General features: G+C 36.3%; 1 protein-coding gene across 1 annotated transcript; it reads left to right on the top strand.

Moving 5' to 3' along the window:
* The first annotated feature begins 5,649 nt into the window (after positions 1 to 5,649).
* Positions 5,650 to 19,338, top strand: LOC306862402 (alpha-methylacyl-CoA racemase-like). The gene is made up of 6 exons (XM_079405197.1): positions 5,650 to 5,685; positions 6,026 to 6,280; positions 8,043 to 8,186; positions 9,784 to 9,944; positions 14,982 to 15,168; positions 17,965 to 19,338. The coding sequence occupies exons 2-6, from the start codon at positions 6,034 to 6,036 to the stop codon at positions 18,372 to 18,374; spliced, it is 1,149 nt and encodes a 382-aa protein (XP_079261323.1). The 5' UTR covers positions 5,650 to 5,685; positions 6,026 to 6,033; the 3' UTR covers positions 18,375 to 19,338.
* Positions 19,339 to 20,104: the final 766 nt, after the last annotated feature.

The raw sequence follows: 20,104 nt of genomic DNA, 5'->3' as shown, positions 1-20,104 counted from the left end.
CCAATTCCCAATATTGAAGAACTATTGCAAATCCAAATGATTCCATGTTGATTCTCTGAGACATTCACTATTTTTTTTAATCAATGATTCTGACATTCCTTTTCCCATTGATTGCCAGGCTTACCTACACATTATTGGCAATCATAGCCTTTCATTTTTACTTAGCTTAATAATTTTTACTTAGCTTCAGAACAAACACACTTATAGATTTAATATAGTATTTTGGGACTCTTTCAGGATTAGGTCAAAAAGGTCACTCCTTATTGTGGAAATGAACATTCATTTTATTGTTTTCCTTTGTTCCTTTTCTTTTTTTTTTTGCTGTGCTACTTAACCACATACATTGTTTCTAAGCAACCATGACAAGTACTCTGTTTATCGTCCTTGGCAATCTTTGACAGTAAAAAAAGTAACAAAAAAATATTTCAGTCAATACTGAACAGTATTGATGAACTAGCTAAAACAGGTCTCATTATTTTTTTTAATTTTATTTGGAAGTTGGAACATGCGAATAGCAAACTGCTATTCGCATGTTCCAACTCTTTGTGTAAATTACTCTTTGTGTAAATGGCAAAAATCAGCTGTTTATGAGGATACATGATGATTAGGATGCTATCTGCGTAGGCAGTAAGCATCAAGGCAGCTCACTAGATTTTGGAACACAGCTAATATCAAAAAGGAAACTTTAGTTTCTTATTGGAGCGATTGTTCTACTCACTGAGAAAGAAATGCTTTGTTGTACTGATTATACTGCTGAGTTTCTAAACTCAAAGAAAGTGAAAATTAAAAGAGCTTGTCTGTTTTCCAATGTCTGATTTCATTATGAGAAATGTGATCAAAATGACATGCAGCAAATGAATGAGATTCTTATAAAGCAATTCATTCTGTCTGTGAAACGTCAGAGATGTCAAACACAAATAGATGTTTTTGTGCCGAGCTGAATTCATTGAATTTACCAACTCAAATAAGACTTACATGAGTTAAATGGCTGCTGCGTCTCTTCTGTCCTCAAAGAGAGGGCACTTCTCGCTTTCATCAGTTCATTAGGCAGCGACAAGTCATGTCAGTTCCTTTCATCTGAAGAGCAATCAAGTTTCTTTCATGAACCGACAAGAAATTATAAGCAAAACTAGGCCTTCTCTGTGAGAATAAGGTTGATTTTAATTGCCTCAACACTGTTGGAAGTCTGACAATGAATTCAAAATGACTCTGTAAAGTTGCTGTCATGTTGATTTGCTTTAGCTGTGTTGATTTGATACTTTATGCCTGTAAGACGGGAGGTGTTAATTGTAACAACCATTTCTGAATCATTTTGATATAATTAAATGAAACACTTTAGACAGAAGTGGTGATTCAAATAACAGCCCAATTTGATATACACTATTAATTGCGGTGGAACAATTAATGTCGCGTATAAATGTCATGATGTACTGGAACTGTTTAGCTAAAGAACAGAGTGGTTTCATGTTTGTAGATTTGAAATGACAAATTTTGCTTTTAAAGGAATAGTTCACCTAAAAATATTTTTTTTCTAAACATTTACTTACCCTCAGGCCATCCAAAAAGTAGATGAGTTTGTTTCTTTATCTAAACAGATTTGGAGAAATTTAGCAATACATCACTTGCTCACCAATGAATCCCCTGCAGTGAATGGGTGCCATCAGAATGGGAGTCCAAACAGCTGAAAAAAACATCGCAATAATCCACAAATGCTAAGAAAAGAGAATTACTTTGAATCTTCACAATATGTTAGGCCAACATTATTCCCCAAATGTTTTCCAACTGGCCTTAACAAGAAATTTCATATGAATGTTGCAGATTTGCGAGCATATATTTACACACACACACACACACACACATGTTTGTTTTTGTGAAAAGTGGGGACATCCCATAGGCGTAATGGTTTTTATACTGTACAAACTGTATGTGCTATTGCCCTACACCTAAACTTAGCCCCCAAAAAACTCACTCTGTATGATTTATAAGAATTTTGAAAAGTGGGGACATGGGGCAATGTCCTGAAAAGTTACCTTCGCCTTGTAATACCCGTGTCATACTTGTGTCATTATACAAATTTATGTCCTCATTTGTCACAAAAACGTGCGCGCACACACACACACACACACACACACGCACGCATGCACACACATACAGTTCCATATCTGGACACCTGTAGGCACAATTTTTATTATTTTAGATGCTGACCAAAACATTCAAGTTAAAGTTATATAATGAATATGGGCTTAAAGTGGAGGAAAGGTTAAGGAATTACAGCTCTTTAATATGTACCTCCCCCCTTTTCAGCCATTTCATTGACAGATGTGAGCTATTCTTTCATTATTTCTACATCAAGTAAGCAAGTAAAAGGTCTGGTGTTGATTCTAAGTGTGGCATTTGCATTTGGAAGCTGTTGCTGTGAACCCATATCATGCGGTCAAATGAGCTCTCCATGCAAGTGAAACAGTTGTTAGGCTTCAAAAACAAAACAAATACATCAGAGAGATAGCAGGAACATTCGGAGTGGCCAAATCAACAGTTTGGTACATTCTGAGAAAAAAAGAATGCACTGGTGAGCTCAGCAACATAAAAATGGACGCATGGACGTCCACAGAGAACAACAGTGGTGGATGATCAGAGGATCCTCTCCATGCTACAGAAAAACCCTTTCACAACATTCAGTCAAGTGAAGAACACTCTTCAGGAGGTAGGTGTGTCACTATCAAAGTCTACAATCAAGAGAAGACTTCACGAGAGCAAATACAGAGGGTTCACCACAAGGTGCAAACAAGGCCCGATTAGGCTTTGCCAAAAACATCTAAAAAAGCCAGACCACTTCTGCAAAAGCATTCATTGGACAGCTGAAATTAAGATCAACCTGTAGCCTACCAAAATGATGGGAAGAAAGAAGTATGGAAAAGGCTTGGAACAGCCCATGATCCAAAGCATACAACATCATCTGTGAATCATGGTGGAGCAGTGTGATGGCATGAGTGTGCATGGCTTCCAGTGGCACTGGGTTACTGGTGTTTAGTGATGATGTGAGAAGACAGATGCAGTCAGAAGAATTCTGAAGTGTATAGGGAAATGCTCTCTGCCCAGATTCAGTCAAATGGAGCAAAGTTGATTGGATGGCGCTTCATATTACAAATGGACAATGACCTAAAACATACAGCAAAAGCAATCCAGGAGTTTTTTTTAAGTTAAAAAGTGGATTGCAATGGCCGAGTCAATCTCCTGATCTCAACCCTATTGAGCATGCTTTTCACTTGCTGAAGACAAAACTAAAGGCAGAAAGACCCTCAAACAAACAACTGAAGTCATCTGCAGTAAAGGCCTGGCAAAGCATCACAAAGGAGGAAACCCAGCCTCTGGTGATATATCTATGAGTTCCAGACTTAAGGCAGGCATTGCCTGCAAAGGATTCTTAACTAAATATTAAAAGTGAACATTTTATTTGTGATTATATTTATTTGAGCCCCTGACAATGGGGAGACTGTGTATAAAAATGGTTGTAATTTTTAGAGCTTTTTATGTTATATTTTTGTTTAACCCCTTGAATTAAAACTTAAAATCTGCACTTATTTTAATTCTATTTTGGTGGCATACAGAGCCAAAATTAGGGCTGCCCTCAAGTAAAAATACTAAGTATTTTTCTGGTTGACAAGTAGTCATTCATTTTAAACATTAGTTGACTAATTGCACATGTATTAATAAACCATTTAAATCATTCTAATGAGCTTTTAATTGCCTATAGGCTATAGCCTAATAAAGCGCTCAAGCACATGCATAAAGCTTGCCACAATGCACCTGCAGAAGTAATGATTTTGAATGTGTCAGGGGAAAACAGTAAGCAGACTGCATTGATATTTTCATAATTTGATAAACTAGTGCTTTCTTTTTTCGGTTTAAAATTAGTCATCTCTGCAGCAGGATGGGCCTGCATGCATGTTTTATACGGATTACATAATCTGAGAATATTGTTTTCCATTTGAATTGGTTCATATGAAAAGTAGACATTTCACTTTATAAGATATATTTTTAATGTCTTTAAGGCAAAGATGTACACAAAGTTTTGCACTCAAGTTCAGAGACCGAGACGGCAGAAAGTGAATCCTGTTTGCTTTCAATATCAGCCCGTTTCTCTAGATTAGATGGAGCGGTAATGTTGCTAATACTTATTTCAGATGATAAGTCATATTTGAGGTCGATGAATGGTAGGCGAGCGTTTGGCTGTCCTGCCCGATGTACTGTTACCATATAGACCAGCTGTTAACAATCTGTACTTCATGGACTGCATGACTTCGCCAATGTGGATTTTTTTTTCTTTTTTTCTGCAACTAAGTGACTAATAAAATTTAGCTCGACTAACGATTAGTCGACTATTAGGGGGCAGCCCTAGCTGTATATATGGACCTAACTGTTTGTATAAAACATTCATACTGAACAGTAAAAAAAGATGCTCATGGATCTGGAGGACAAGTAATTGTGAAAAACAGATGGTCTAACTGAAACTCTCAATTGGCTCTGCTGCAAAGACTCTTTCACTGATGTAACTAGGGAACATAAAACCAATGTAGTTCTAAATCAATGGGATTTGTATTATAACCCAAAGTTAATGTAAATAAATGTTAAAAATGTGCCACTGGAAGTGTTTTTCCTTGAATCAAGGTCAGTGAGACTGACCTTGCTGCTGAGTGTTTACCCACACAATACATAAAACATTCAAAACATTTTAAGAATTGTAATCCCTGAAACTCTTACGGTATATTCAATATTATGAGCTGTGTGTCTTTTCCACCACTGATTTGATTAATGAATTGATATATTGTGAAAGACTGCTATTGTGTGAAGGCCATGCAGTCAACTCATTCATGAATGCACAGTGTTGGGAAATGAATTTACAGTGAGTCTCCAAACATTTTCCTGTCAGTTCAAATCTGGCTTACAAGTATCACTTATTTATGGAATATTGAGCGTGGCTGTTTCCAACCAATGTTTTAAATCTGATCCTGTTTGTCACTTATTTAACACCTTTTGAATTATTCATTCCTGACTGACTATTTGGGAACTGTATTAAGGCATGACATATTTTTGAAGGATCAATCCTCCATTTTCAGAGCCGAATATGAAATACAAAGTGAAATAGAAAGATTAAAGAAAATAAATGATGAAATAAAAAGCCATATCATTCATTGCACCGTGTCATGTGCACATTTAAATGCATTGCCCACAGAGACAGACTATAATGGTGGTGAGAAATGGAATGTTCATAAATCATTCTTATCTAAAAATGGTTACATTTATGCTTCAGCAGAACCATTTAAATGAAAAGGAAACATTCCTGGATCGGTCTCTTTTCTCTTGTCTTTTGTTTTATAAGCAAAATAATATTTGAAATGGTTTTATTTAAATCCAGAACCAAACAAATGAAAAATGGATGAAAATGCCCTTCATAATGTCCCTCACAATGGAAAAGTTACAAAAAGGTCTTAATTATTTAACTCTATCTTTATGCTTTTTTTGTCAGTTATACAATTTATATTTTGAGAGAGAGAGAGACAGCGAGAGAGAGAGAGAGAGAGAGAGAGAGAGAGAGATCATTAAAACTACAACATCCACAATCCTGTGCGCGTACGTCATAAACACGCGCCAAGACGTTTGGTTTCGAAGTGCAAAATTTAAAAGGTATGTTGTGTGTATTGTGTTGTAAAGTCATGACTCATACTGTTTTATCGTGTGTTATTTGCGCGAAGGTGTTTTGGACAGAAAACATTATTAACGAAATGTTGTTGATACTGATCATTTACTGCTACTGTTTTAATAATAAGTTTGGAATGGACAGCAGGAGTGAACTGTGACCCAAATAACAATTGTCATTTGTTTATGCGAGGTGTATTAATATCCCTTTTTTTCGAACATTGTACATTGTGTAATATACCGTACACATATGTTTTAGTGTATTTCCACCACTCCTACACTGCATAATGATTTGAAAGCATTAATATTAGAGTTTATTTATGAACAGGTTCCATTATGGCTCTGGCAGGAGTGCGTGTAATTGAGCTTGCAGGACTGGCCCCTGCGCCCTTCTGTGGGATGATACTGGCGGACTTCGGTGCAAGAGTGATCCGGGTAGATCGGACAAAGGTGGCAATGACTGTAGATACTCAAGCAAGAGGCAAACACTCAGTGGCCTTGAATCTGAAGAACCCCAAAGGTGTCGCTGTTTTGAAAAGACTGTGTGTCCAGTCAGATGTGGTTCTGGAGCCCTATCGTAAAGGTCAGTGTCTTCGTTAAAGGAAGCAAACATGACTCCCCATTCACATGCTTAAACCTCATAATATTCTGCACACGAAGACAGGGCTTTTGCCAAGTAATCATTTTGTAGCTAGTTGGCAGGGTGTATTTTATTGCTTGAATGTAGTATCTTCCTTCCTGACACAATATTAACAATTTTTAATAAAAGCGGTATATACACACACAAACAAACAAACTACAGAATGTCACGTTTTATTATTGGGTGATTCAACACATAGATGTTTTACCAGCTAAGAAGTTCAGCACTTTTAGAGTTTCATCCCTCTATCTGATGTGAGCATAAGTATTGGAACAGTTGCACCAAAAATAGAAAGGCAAGATTAGAGTTTGCAAAAAGGCACAAAGGTGAGCCAGAAGAGTTCTGGAACTGTGTTTATGGACCGATGAGACAAAGATGAACCTTTATCTAAGTGATGGGAAAGCAAAAATATGGAGAAAAAAAGGGAACTGCAAATGATCCCAAGCATACAGTCTCATCTGAAAAGCATGGTGGAGGAGGTGTCATGGCTGTCTCTGGATGGAACAGGCCCTCTCAACTTTACTGATGACTTAATGTATGATGACAGTAGCAGAATGAATTTGGAAGGGTACAAAACCATCTTGCCTACCAAAATTCAAGAAAATGCCACCAGATTCATTGGGAAGTGCTTCATAATGCATCAGGACAATGACCCAAAACACCCTGCCAGTTCAGTCAAGGAATTTATAAGGGCAAAGAAATGGAAAGTCTTAGATTGCCCAAGTCAATCTCCAGATTTAAATCTGATTGAACATGAATTTCACCAGCTGAAGAGGAGAGTAAAGGCAGAAACTCCCCAAAACAAGCAACAATTGGAATTGGCTGCATTAAAGGCTGGGAAAAGTATTTCAAAGGATGAGACCTGAGTCTGGTGATGTCTATGGGTCACAGACTCCCTGCAACTAAATAATAGCTTTTAATCTTTTATATCTGCCTTATGTTCAACTGTCCCAATACTTATGCTCACATCAATGAGTGGGATGAACTCTAAAAGTGCTGTAATTTTTATTTGGTAAAACATGTATGTGTTGAAACGGCTAATAATAAAATGTGACATTCTGTATTTTTGTACACATAATCATATTTGTAAATGTCTTGACTCCACAGCCAACAGAGCAATTTTATCTTTACTGTTCCAATACTTTTGGAGGATGTATGTGTATATATATATATATATATATATATATATATATATATATATATATATATATATATATATATATATATATATATATATATATGCTTGTAAAGTTGTCTATATTGTGTACAATTCAAAAGTAATGTAAAATTTGTTTTATTTTGTCTTTTGTCTAGTTCTAATAGTGAATAATGTTGCATCTGTTAATCTGAATTATTATGGCAGTTTTGATAAACAGTAATTACAAAATAAATCAATATTCTTTCATTTTAATGCAAGTTGACAGCGTGTTCTGTCACAATTAGTTCTTTTTGTTTGCAAATGAATTATTCTTTATTTTTTAATCTTTTACCCTCTGTCCATATTGTGCATTTGTCTAAAAAGTTTTGATGAAAGCATTGTTGATTAATTGTGATTAATGGGTGATTGCCATTTCTTTCCTGATTTTAATTCCAAACAAGAATAATTTGCTACAGTATAACCTCTGGTCCTCTAAATTAAAATGTTCTTACCACCAAGGTTTTTTCCATTCATGCATTATTATATTATCTCTCTGGCATAATTAAGGTGTTATGGAGAAAATGGGATTAGGTCCTGAAGATTTACTAAAAGAGAACCCGCGCCTGATTTATGCACGACTCACTGGTTATGGTCAGAGCGGATCCTATGCCAAGGCTGCTGGACATGATATCAACTACCTGGCCGTGTCAGGTAAAGACCAATGTTAAACCGGTGCAGAGGAGCCTGCTAATGAGCTTTCCCAGAATGCCCTTAGGCACAGTGATTGTAAATCAGAGTAGATTACAGTGATTGAGCTATGTGAAGTTCAAAATATCTTTGGTGGAAAATTTTTCTTACAACCAATGTTTAACTTTTGTGTCCTCCACACTGAGGCATGACCGCAAACCAGCACTTGTTAGGTTGCAGACTGAAACCCTATGGAGCAGTCTGGATCTGTGGTGCCAATAATTAAAAGAATTTCAATGGAAATTATGCTGTTGATCTTTGAGCATGTGGGAATTTTTTTATTTGAATTTTCCTCTTTAATATTTTATGATTTACACATCTCCAGAGGCATCTTATCCGTTGAAAGTTTCTGATTTTTGAGCCGAATGGATTATGAATGCAGCTTCCAAAAGACTACCAAAAAATTGCATTTGATAAACAATATCAACAATTACTGTAGGTCAAAAATGAATAGTGCCCCAAAACTGTCATCTTTTAGTGAATTACAGAGTTTTTAAGCTAAAATATATCACTTAGCCTAGCTGCAGTTTTTTCCATATGTGTGGATGTGAGATTTTACAAAATGTTGCATTTTGTGAAACTGGCTTCTGCTAATCGATCAAAAAGGTAAGGTGCAGTTTTAGCCTTGTGGTGTCCAGTGCTTCTGTTTTAAATTAATTTGTTACTATAAGCTACAGAATATGTAGAAGCCTACATCGGTGCAGGACTTACAGACCTAATGTTCTTAATATATTCAGGCATAGCGATAGTAAATGTATGTTTCTGCTTCAAAACGTAATTTAAAATTATATAACAGGAGCTGAAGACAACGCAGTCATTATTACAATAAAAGCTTAAGTAAAGTTTTGTTCTAAATAATAGTGGTTTTATTTGGGTAGGGTTTTTTTTTTGGCATGAACTGATAAAACGTATACATAGAATTAAATTTAAGTTGCTTTGGATAAAAGCATCTGTCAGCTGCATAAAATATTAAATTGAAGTCATATGTGCATTAATGTAAGATCATCATGACAGGTGCATTTCAGTGTTTCTTTCATGCAAAACAACAACACCATGTTTAGATAGTGTCTTGAAGCATTCATGGGTCAAATAAGAGTTTTATTGAGGTCAAAGAACTTTGCTAGATGTATAATTCTAAACATATGCTTTTTTTGGTTAACACCAAATACCATACATTGCCATGGTACTAACCAGTTCTTTTCATTCAGGTGCTGTCAATGGGTTGTGAAGGTCAGGACTGGCTTTAACTAAATGAGAGCATTTTACAAATTATATTGCATTTTTTGAGCCCTTCGTTGTCTTTTTGCTCTGACCTTTTTTGTGCTAACAGTAATTCAGCTTTCACTGTAATAATGCCCATTGTTCATTTTGTTCATTTGCTACACTTTTTTTTAACACCACTGAACCGGCACTAATATTTAAACCAGTTTGAAAGCACAGGGGATGGAAACAAATGCTCACTTCTGATGCAAGTGGCTTAATTGACTGTGATTTAAAAAAATAACGGTTAAGTAATTATTTATCTATTCTTCAGTTCTCAGGATGTCCCTCTCTGTTATAGGGTTGCTGTCCATGCTGGGCCGTAGCTCAGAGAAACCCTACGCTCCACTGAATTTGGTGGCAGACTTTGCTGGAGGAGGTCTCATGTGTGCATTTGGGATTGTGTTGGCTCTCCTGGAAAGGAGCAGGTCAGGACAAGGCCAGATCATTGATGCCAGCATGGTAAGAGACAGCACCTCATCTTAAAATTTGGAATGTGATTGTTTCCTGGGCTGGTTAGCTAAAGCTAGCAACTGACTGGAAAAAGAAGCACTTGTGCTGGCATGCTTTCGTTCCATACCATCAAATTTATAGCACACTGAGGGTGCCCTGAATTGTCCCTCCCTCCCACAGTGCTAAAAAATCATTTTCCTCTACCTGTTTTGACCAGCTACTGCATGGAATGAGGCAATTACAAGCCTTGTTTATCTCAATATGATCGCACCATGTTCTGACCAGACTGTCGATAGTTTTCTGCAATCTGGATTTTCCAATAATTGCTTAGTTTTTCCTTTCAAGTTGCTTATATTGGCACTATCTATTTTCATTAACACCGCTACATTTGGGTACTGTTAGAGCGGTTAATTTACAAGTAAGCCTGACTCAGTAAGTGAGGAATTGCTAATATTGTGGTCTTGCTCATTCTCCATTGGGTCCGTGAGAGCCTAAATGTTCCTCCATATCAATGAACTAATTCACTTTGAAAAAAAAAAAATCAAGAAACTAAACGGTTTTGCCACTTATTCACAAACATTATCCATTTGAATTTGGACCTGTGGTTGAAACTATGAAATATTTGGTTGCAATGCTCATCGTTAATGCTTGCCAACCAATAAAGTATGAATTGAGAGTATGAAAACTTCATTGGTCTCCCCTATATTTTTAATCATCATTAAAATGTGGTAATTATACATTCTAAACCCTCACAGATTTATATTTCCTACTGTTTTTGTAAAAATGACATGCTTGTATTATTAGCATCTGACATTTTCTCACATTTTCTGAGGAAAGTGTTTGCATTGTTCTTTGAGCAATTCCATGGTGAGAGAATCTCTTTGTCTTGTCCAGTCTACATCAGCAGCTGTATATCTACTGGTGATCAGCAAGAGAATCATATGAGGAAGCGTATAGAATACTAAAACATGTATTGAGTCCATATAAGTTAACATATAAAATGAGCAAGGGAAAAATAAAGAAATAAGGAAAACTCAATTCAAGTTAGGGGTGTGCGATATGACGATTTTTGATCGTGGACGATAAAAATGTCTCCACGATCTGCTTTTTAAGAAATATCGTAGTATCGCGCTACAGCGCACATTATATCAAGATTCAAGATTCAAGAGTTTTATTTCATATATTATATCAAATACAGTTCTGGCGCCGCCGTTTCTATATACTGTACAACACGACATACAGCAGTAGAGTTACTCAGACAGGACACTGCACTTATTCGCGATCGCAAAAGTACATTATTTGCATACAAGCCTTGCTGGTTAAATGTTTAATTCGCGCGCTGGTCTGACGTGCGCTTGTTCTGAGCGCATACACCTGAAGCACGCCCACTAAAAAGCCTGTCTAACAGCGCCTGATTACTCAACTAAGTTATATTTTGCGCTAATACTGTCAAAACACACAAGGTTTACATACAGACTGAGTTGGTTATCTCTAAAATGAAAGTAAATAAGAGAGAAACGGATGCGTGCCTGTACTGTATATTAGATGCGTGCAGCTCTTAAAGGGACAGGACACTAAACGTGCTGTCGACTGTCATTAAAGGGATAGTTCACCCTAAAATTTAATTTCTGTCATTATTTACTCAGTGGAAAACCAAACAGTTGCTGGTCCACATTGACTTTGATAGTAGGAAAGAAAAGTCCTATGGAAGTCACTGAGGACCAGCAACTGTTTGGTTTTCCACCTTCTTCAAAATAGCATTTATGTTCAGCAGAAGAAAGAAACTCATTCAGGTTTAAAACAACTTTTGAGTAAATGATGGTATAAAAATACAACATTATGACAGAATTGACAGACAGATGACAGAATATTAATTTGTGGGGGAACTATTAATTTAACGTTAACAAAACGCAAAAGAGAAAAATCACTCACTATTCTTGACTGAAAAACTTTAATACAGTTGCTTTAGGAATCAGTCTATCTAGTGTTTTATATTGATATTTGTTCATTCAATTTCATTGAATACTCTGCTAAATACACCTATTGTACCTGGAAATAAAGCACTGTTTGTTTTATTTGTATATTATGTGTATTTGTAATGTGTATCTTTGTTCTTATTTTTTAATAAGAAAAATTAAATAATGACAAAGATTTTTATCTTCGCCCACTTTGGCCTAAATATCTGCCATGCATCTTTGTCTTTCTAGTTTGGCTGTAATGCTCAGACAACTTGTAAAACCAAAATAGTAAAACTAACAAAGAATCGTGATAAAAATCGTGAATCGTGATATTTCTATAAAAAATCGTGATATGATATTTTTCCCATATCGCCCACCCCTAGTACATAACACTCTTCACAATATTGTTTCAAAGCAGATTTACATACATATCATGTATTATATTATAGCTGTTTATTAGGCAGTGAGTGTATCAAAGTAATGTCCATATGGCACTAATATACAGCTATAACATAATACATAATGCAATCCATAGTTGGCAATAATCTGATGTCTTTGCAGAGTGACTTATAAGCTATGTAATAATAAATGAGTATTGTCATATTTTTTACATGTACTACATTTGAGGTGAATAATTGTTATTAATAATTGTAATATTTTTCTGCCCATAGTATTCATTTCTGTAGTTACTGCTTTTTTTGTTGAATCATCCAGCACACATAAAGTCTCATTCACACTGCCCGAGTTTAGTTCACAATTGCTGTATTAAATTCATTTGTTGATACAGCCAGGAATAAATAAATCAAATTAAGGTTTGCTGGCACATTGGTCAGTTTATTAAAGTGCCCTGTTTTGTTCATGCTAGGTTTTCTCTGCTGGAAAAAAAGATGATTAGCAGTTGCCATTGTGCTTGTTAATTAAATATGACATTTCACTTAGCCCTAAGTGTATTTATATGCATTAGAAAACCTCATCCAGACAATGGAGCTCTAATTCAACTGAGGATATGTAATTTAATCTAACGCAGTTTGATCTCTGCCACTTTAAGCCCTTAAGGAAATAAACAGTGGTAAATATAAAGCTTAATATGTGACGATCCAATATTGAAACCCCTCTCACATTAGCTTCAGACCTGGAGCAGAGCTAGTGGAGAGATTCTCCTGATAGCCGTGTGTGTGCCAAGCTAATGTCAGTGTGGGCAGGAGCTGTGGTAATGATGATTAGATGTTTGCCTGTTAGGCAGTAAAGATATCTGAAGCACGTTCCTGTGAGAGTCACCTTGCCGCTTTCTGATAAAACCTGTCGTTTGATACTGACAACTGCTTTTAGCGACATCAGTGGTATTAACCTGCAAGGCAGGCAAATAGTGTTTCACTTGCATGCCAATTTGGGTGTATTATACCCTGAAAACTTTATGCTTTCAAATTTTTTTATTTAAATATTTATTAGAAATTTAAGAGGTGGCCTGGGAGTTTCATTAGCATTTCATAATTGTGTTATGCAACATTTGTTTTGGGGCTATGTATGTACACTGTCTGTTTAAATCACAAATATTGTTTGACCACTGTCATCTTCACATTGATATACAAACAAACAAGCAGTAATAAACATTAACTATAGTTAAATATTCCACTTTGATACATGGGTCTTTCTCTGACCAATATGAAAGGTGGAAGTGTGAAGAAATAGCTTTTTGAGGCATATCATGATGACACATTCAGTATTAGGCCAAGCAACAGGCGTCTTTTGGGAGAGTGACTTCTTCTTGGTAGTCAGGCCAAATAGATACCCAGATCGTTAATGTTTCTTTGAAGGCTGGGTTCACTGGGAAATAAATGAAGTATATCCACATTATATATATATTATATAAGTATATCCAAGTTAATTTTGAAAGGTCACAGTCTTTGAAATGCATGTATATTTATTTTTATGCATCAATCTGGAGGGTTTGACCTATAAACATTTCTTTTCATCTGAGAAAATGTTTCTGGAACACTCGCTACTGACCCTTTAACCCCAGACTTGATGCCAAATTTGGCATTCAGAACTGATTCAGTTCAAGCTTTAAGTGCCATAATTCTTTAAAGAGGTCATCATGTCATACATATTTAACATAAGTCTACTTATGCAAGTAAGTTTATTTGAGCAAGACAGTCATATTCTAGTTTTTTCGTTGTCAGTTTCTGTACCCTTTCTCTGAAGTAAACAGTTTTTTTTTATTTATTTTTTTATTTTTTTACTGCTGTCCCTTTGAGAAATGTCCCCATTGCATGTGAAATTATTAACTGCATGCATTGCTTTCTCTGCCGCTGCTCACACAACCTTTGAGAGTTTGTTGTCAAACAGTTTTGCCATCCCCATCCTTTAATAACAGCCTTTGTGAAAAGTGTACAGTATTGCATTGTGACTGGTTCATAAAATCAGTGCTGAAATATGCCACACAAACTCTTTCAAAAAAGATCAGGGACCTTGTTAAAAATAAATACAATCATTTTTCATAAACAAGGACAGTCATGCATTCGATGAATTCAGTATATCGCTGCAAAATTAACTCCCTTTTTGATGTTTAGTTTCGATAAATGCTCTTTTTGAAAAATCTGAAGGTTACGTTATGTTTTCATAGGACATCAAGCTTTATAATGCATACAAGATCAAAGACATTTTGATTACTCATGATATGGCCGCTTTTGAGTCGTGCTGTGCCATGATTTGGAAATCAAACCACTGCAAACCTCTACAGAACTGCAGGCTGTTTCACTGTGGTGTTCTTGTATTGCATTGCTTAAATCCTCCCCTGACGTACCACATTTCTATCTTGTTCAGTGCATTCATGTATGTAAATGTATGTGTTTTCTGCATATAAATTTATTGTAAACTGAATTATGTGACCTAATGAATATGTACAACTCCAACTACAGTTCTATTGAGGATGTAGCCCTTCATACGTTTTTTTATTATTATTATTATTATTATTATTATTGACAATCACCTTGTTGATTTATACCAAAAATTTAACATGATAAAATTGTGGCAAATAATTAATGAAATGAGCAATGCTTGTATTTGTCTTTTTTTATTGTTTGTGTAGGTTGAAGGTGCAGCATATGTGGGCTCCTTCATGTGGAAGTCTCGTAGCCTCGGCCTGTGGAATCGTCCACGTGGGGAAAACATGCTGGATAGTGGTGCTCCGTTCTATGATACGTACCGTACCTCTGATGGAAAGTACATGGCAGTGGGGACGATTGAGCCTCAGTTCTATCAACAGCTTATTCAAGGTCAGTGCATTGTTTCTTATTAATATGGTCCTGTAATGTCATCTTCTGAATATAATGGATGTTCTCATGGTGTGAATTGCAATGTGCATGCATGCTGTCTAATTCAGAATGGCTGTCTGATGAAATTTTTAAGTTTTTTTTTTAATGGAAAAATCTGAAGTATTTATAGGCAGCTACACAGATACCTGAAATTGTAGTCTATTATTTTATTTTTTTGTAGTCTATTTTTTTTTTTTTTTTCATCCGTAAATATATTTTCAGTCAAATTAGATGAATTTAAAATTCCTTTTTCTTAATCTTCGATGATCTTAATTTAAGACAGTATGGTTACGGTTACTCTTTATTTGAAATACGGTTACTAAAGTTGACCTTGATGTGGAAAATGCATCTTAAAAAAGATGCACAGTTTTTTTGATAGATTTCGATGATTAGAGCTTACAGCTCATGAAAGTCAAAAATCCAGTATCTCAAAATATTAGAATATTTCCTAAGATCAATCAAAAAAGATTTGCAAAACAGAAAAGTTCAAGTTCTTCATTTATGCGCTCAATACTTGGTCGGGGCTCCTTTAGCACAAATCACAGAATCAATTAGGTGTGGCATGGAAGCGATCAGCCTGTGGCTCTGCCGAGGCACTATTGAGCCTTCAGCTCGTCTGTATTGTTGGATCGACTGTTTCTCATCTTTCTCTTGAAAATATCCCATATATTCCATGTGGGATTCTCGTCAGGCATGTTGGCTGCCCAATCAAGCACAGTAATATCATGGTCAGCAAACCACTTGGAAGTGGTTTTAGCACTGTGGGCAAAAGGAAATCAGCATTTCCATAAAGCTTGTCAGCAGATGGACGCATAAAGTGTTCCAAAATTTGATAAAACACAAAGGACCAACACCAGCAGACATATCGGCACTAGGGCTGGGCGATATATCGAATGCGATTGTCATGCGCAGCTCGTCAGTAAAGCCGGTTCCGTGATTAGCGGTAAATCTCCATCACCTGCTTTCAAATGGAGCGGCATTTAATAAACAGAGCCCTAGTTCACTGACAAGCTACGCAATATCGAGTTGATTATCGAAGGCGATTCATCTGCGATAATGAACTCGATCTTGCATAGCTTGTCAGTGAACTACGGCTCTGTTTATTAAATGCCGCTCTATTTGAAAGCAGGTGATGGAGATTTACCGCTAATCACGGAACCGGCTTTACTGAAGAGCTACGCATGATCATTCCGTTCGATATATCGCCCAGCCCTAATCGGCACCCCGAATAATCATTGACTTCGGAAACTTCACACTGGACTTCAAGCAGCTTGGATTATGTGCCTCTCCACACTTCCTGCAGACTCCAGACCTTGATTTCCAAATGAAATGCAAAACTTACTTTTATCTGAAAAGAGGGCTTTGGACCACTGAGCAGCAGTTCTGTTTTTTTCTCCTTAGCCCAGGTAAGATGCTTCTGATGTTGTTTCTGTTTCAGAAGTGGAACTGACTTGATGCACTGACTCCAGCTTCAGTCCACTCCTTGTGAAGCTCACCCATGTGCTTGAATCGGATTTGCTTGACAGTATTCTCAAGCTTGCGGTCATTCCTGTTGTTTGTGCACCTTTTCCTACCCAATTTCTTCCTTCCAGTCAACTTTGCATTTAATATGCTTTGATACAGCACTCTGTGAACAGCCATCCGTTTCAGTAATGACCTTCTTTCACTTACCCTCTTTGTGGACAATAATTGTCTTCTGGAACATTGCCAAGTCAGCTGTCTTCTCCATTATTGTGGTTTCAAAGAACAAGAGATACCCCAATTTATACTGTATGGATGGTCATTTAATGAAACTCAGATGTAAATATTCTAATATTTTGAGATACTGGGTTTTTGACTTTCATGAGCTGTAAACTCTAATCATCAAAATAAAAATAAAAAAAAACTTTTGAAATGTTTTACTTTACATGTAATGAATCTAGAATATATGAAAGTTTCACTTTTTGAAATGTTACAAAAAAGAACTTTTTCACGATATTCCAATTTTTCGAGATTCACGTATATATGTGTGTATATGTGTATATTCTCATTTTTGCATTTTAAGATCTTACTTTTTCGATTCACATCTTTTCTTTTTATTTTCTTGTTTTTATTTTTTTTATTCTTATTATTGAACTTTATGGTGTTAATACTTATATTGCTATTCTCATATTTTTTCATTTTCTCATATGTTCTTATTCTTCATATGTTCTTATTATTTTTATCTCTCTTCTCCTTTTTTGTTTTCTTTTTCTATTAATTTCTATACATTTTTTGTTCATATATTTTCTTAGTTCATATATTTATATAATTATATTTTCTTATTCCTTTTATTTCTTTGAACTTATTACAAAATGTACATCTGTACATCTAGCTGCTTTTAATTCACCTGAAATAAACCTGAATGACATTCTCAGGGTCACATTTTCTGTCTACATGGCTGTTGATTTTGCACAGGCATGCCATGATTAGAGAGAAGCCACAGGATGCTTTATTAGTATGTGTATAGGGATTCACCCAACGTCCTGATGACCCAATTGCTTAATCTTGCTTTGAAACTATAATAACTCTATTGCTTATTCAAGTTTGACCCTCAGTAGAACAATGTCTCCTCATAAGTCACCTGCTGTGGCCAGTGTAATGCACTAATAGCTTCTTGATTCACAGTCCTTCAGGATCTCTTTGATCTTTGTCCTCTAAACTCCTTTATTGATTTCTTTCCTCTTTTTTTTTTTTTTTTTTTTTTCATCTCCCTCATCTAATTCTCTCTCACCACAGGTTTGGGCTTGGACGATGCCGACCTGCCCGCACAAATGAGTGTATCTGATTGGCCGCAGCTCAGGCAAACATTCACCCGTGTGTTTGCCAGCAAGACCCAGGCGGAGTGGAGTCGGGTCTTCGATGGGACAGATGCGTGTGTGACCCCTGTCCTGTCACTGGATGAGGTAATCTCACACCCCCACAACCAGGCACGGGGGTCATTCTTCAAGGACACTCAGGGGGAAATTAGCCCTCGACCTGCACCCGTTCTGTCCCGCTCCCCTGCGGAGCCCTGTCACTTCCGGGACCCCTTCATCGGAGAGCACACTCGCTCTGTGCTACAGGAGTACGGGTTTGAGCAAGCGCAAATAGAACAGCTGTTATCTGCCGGTATTGTAGAGTGTAACGAAGCTAAAGCGCGTCTATAAATCAAAGACTCTGTCTGGAGATTCATTAAACTTTGTGGCCAATGATGCAGCGCGGGAATCTGAGCACTTGAACTCCTCTGTCATGTTGAGTGAGAGTGAGGGGGCACTTCAGAACAAAATTACTCTCCCTTGTGAATCACCGGGTGCTACAGTGGAAGTGGACTAAATGATCCTGGGCTTTTAAGTGAAAATGTCCCAAAAAATTCAACTCTCATTTGTAATTGCTGCAGGGAAATTCAAGTGGGATTTCATTAAAGTCTATTGCAAATATTCTGTATTAATCTTAACATCCTTATTTTTGTCAGCATCCTCATCAGTATTTCAAAAAAGATATTCAACATTCACTTGTTTTTTAAGACCATTTTGAATTAATAAAAGTATTGTTGAAGGCATTTTATTTGTAGTTGATTAAAGTGTACCACTTTTGGCTGTGAATTGAAATACTTGACTAATAAGTGCCTTCAGCAAGAATAGCTGAGTGTGAGTCATAGGCTAATTAACTGAGTGAAATATTTGCCTTTGCCTAATTATTAGGAAGCGCTGATGGCTTAAGATAATGGTATTAGGATAAAACCAATTAATGATTCAGCTTAAGATAACGTTTTCTGTCATAGTATCACTGGTTGTATAAAAATATAGCACTTCGTGAACATGGTAGTGGTCTTTTTGATTATGATGCAGGTGGCCAATTTAATGCACCTTTTCTCAATAAAAGCATTAATTTCTTAATAAAAATCTTACCGACCTCAAACTTTTAAACCGTCGTGCATTTTTAAATTAAGAAAAGAGACTGTACAGATCAAGACACATTTTCTTATCCTTGAAGACTGTGATAAAATAATCATGAAATTGTAAAGCAGTTTTTAAAACTTCAGTTGAAAAATGTTTTTAGACTTCAAAGACTGTATATATCTCGTCAAATGCTAGTAAACCCAAAGAATGTATTAAAAGAGATTTCATAACTACTCTAGCCTGAAATCGATTCATTCATGTAGAAGATATGTGTGGAATGTGGCATTTTAATCCACGTGGCACCATCTGACCGGTTCCCTGTGATCCACAACTCGACCTCTATAGATTAAATCCGAGAGAGAGGGTGGATGATGTTCCATGAGAAGCGCACATGATTTTTGAAGAGACTCCGTGAAAGTCTCATGACAGATTTGAGTAAACCAAAGCAGCAGGAGTTAGTCGTGTGAATGGAGAAGACGCATTGCGTGGGGTTGTGTGCTTGACTGCTATAAATGCATTGCCGCCTTTTTTAAATTTATTTCTTTTTTGTTTTTCCAACCCCCATCAGAGCCGTCTGCCAAGAAATCACATGGTACGTCACTTGATTTAACTAATGGGCCATCCTGCCATGCAAGACCACAAAAGGATACTTGATAGGTCTACATTAAGTTTTTTCTAACATTTACTTTTCCCCAAACACTCTACTGTTCTCTTTATCTGATAAATACTTGCTATTATATTAACTACAAATTTTTGGTTCTGAACTTCTAACCCAGTTGGTGGAAGAACATCCACAGCTCCTAATCTTTATCACGTGCTTACAACGGACTCCACCAGTGGCCTTTGGCAACAAAAACAAGAAAAAAAAGCAAGGCTTACTTCCTTGATCTCAACCAGACGACCACCTCTTTTTCTTCTCAGCTTAGCTGACATTGTAAATACTAGTTTTGTGCTTTATTGCTCAACTATGCAATAGGAATTAAGAGTTTCAAGACCGA

Source organism: Barbus barbus, assembly GCF_936440315.1.
Source record: "Barbus barbus genome assembly, chromosome: 43".
NCBI lineage: Eukaryota > Metazoa > Chordata > Actinopteri > Cypriniformes > Cyprinidae > Barbus > Barbus barbus.
This window is presented reverse-complemented; position numbering and strand designations above follow the sequence as displayed.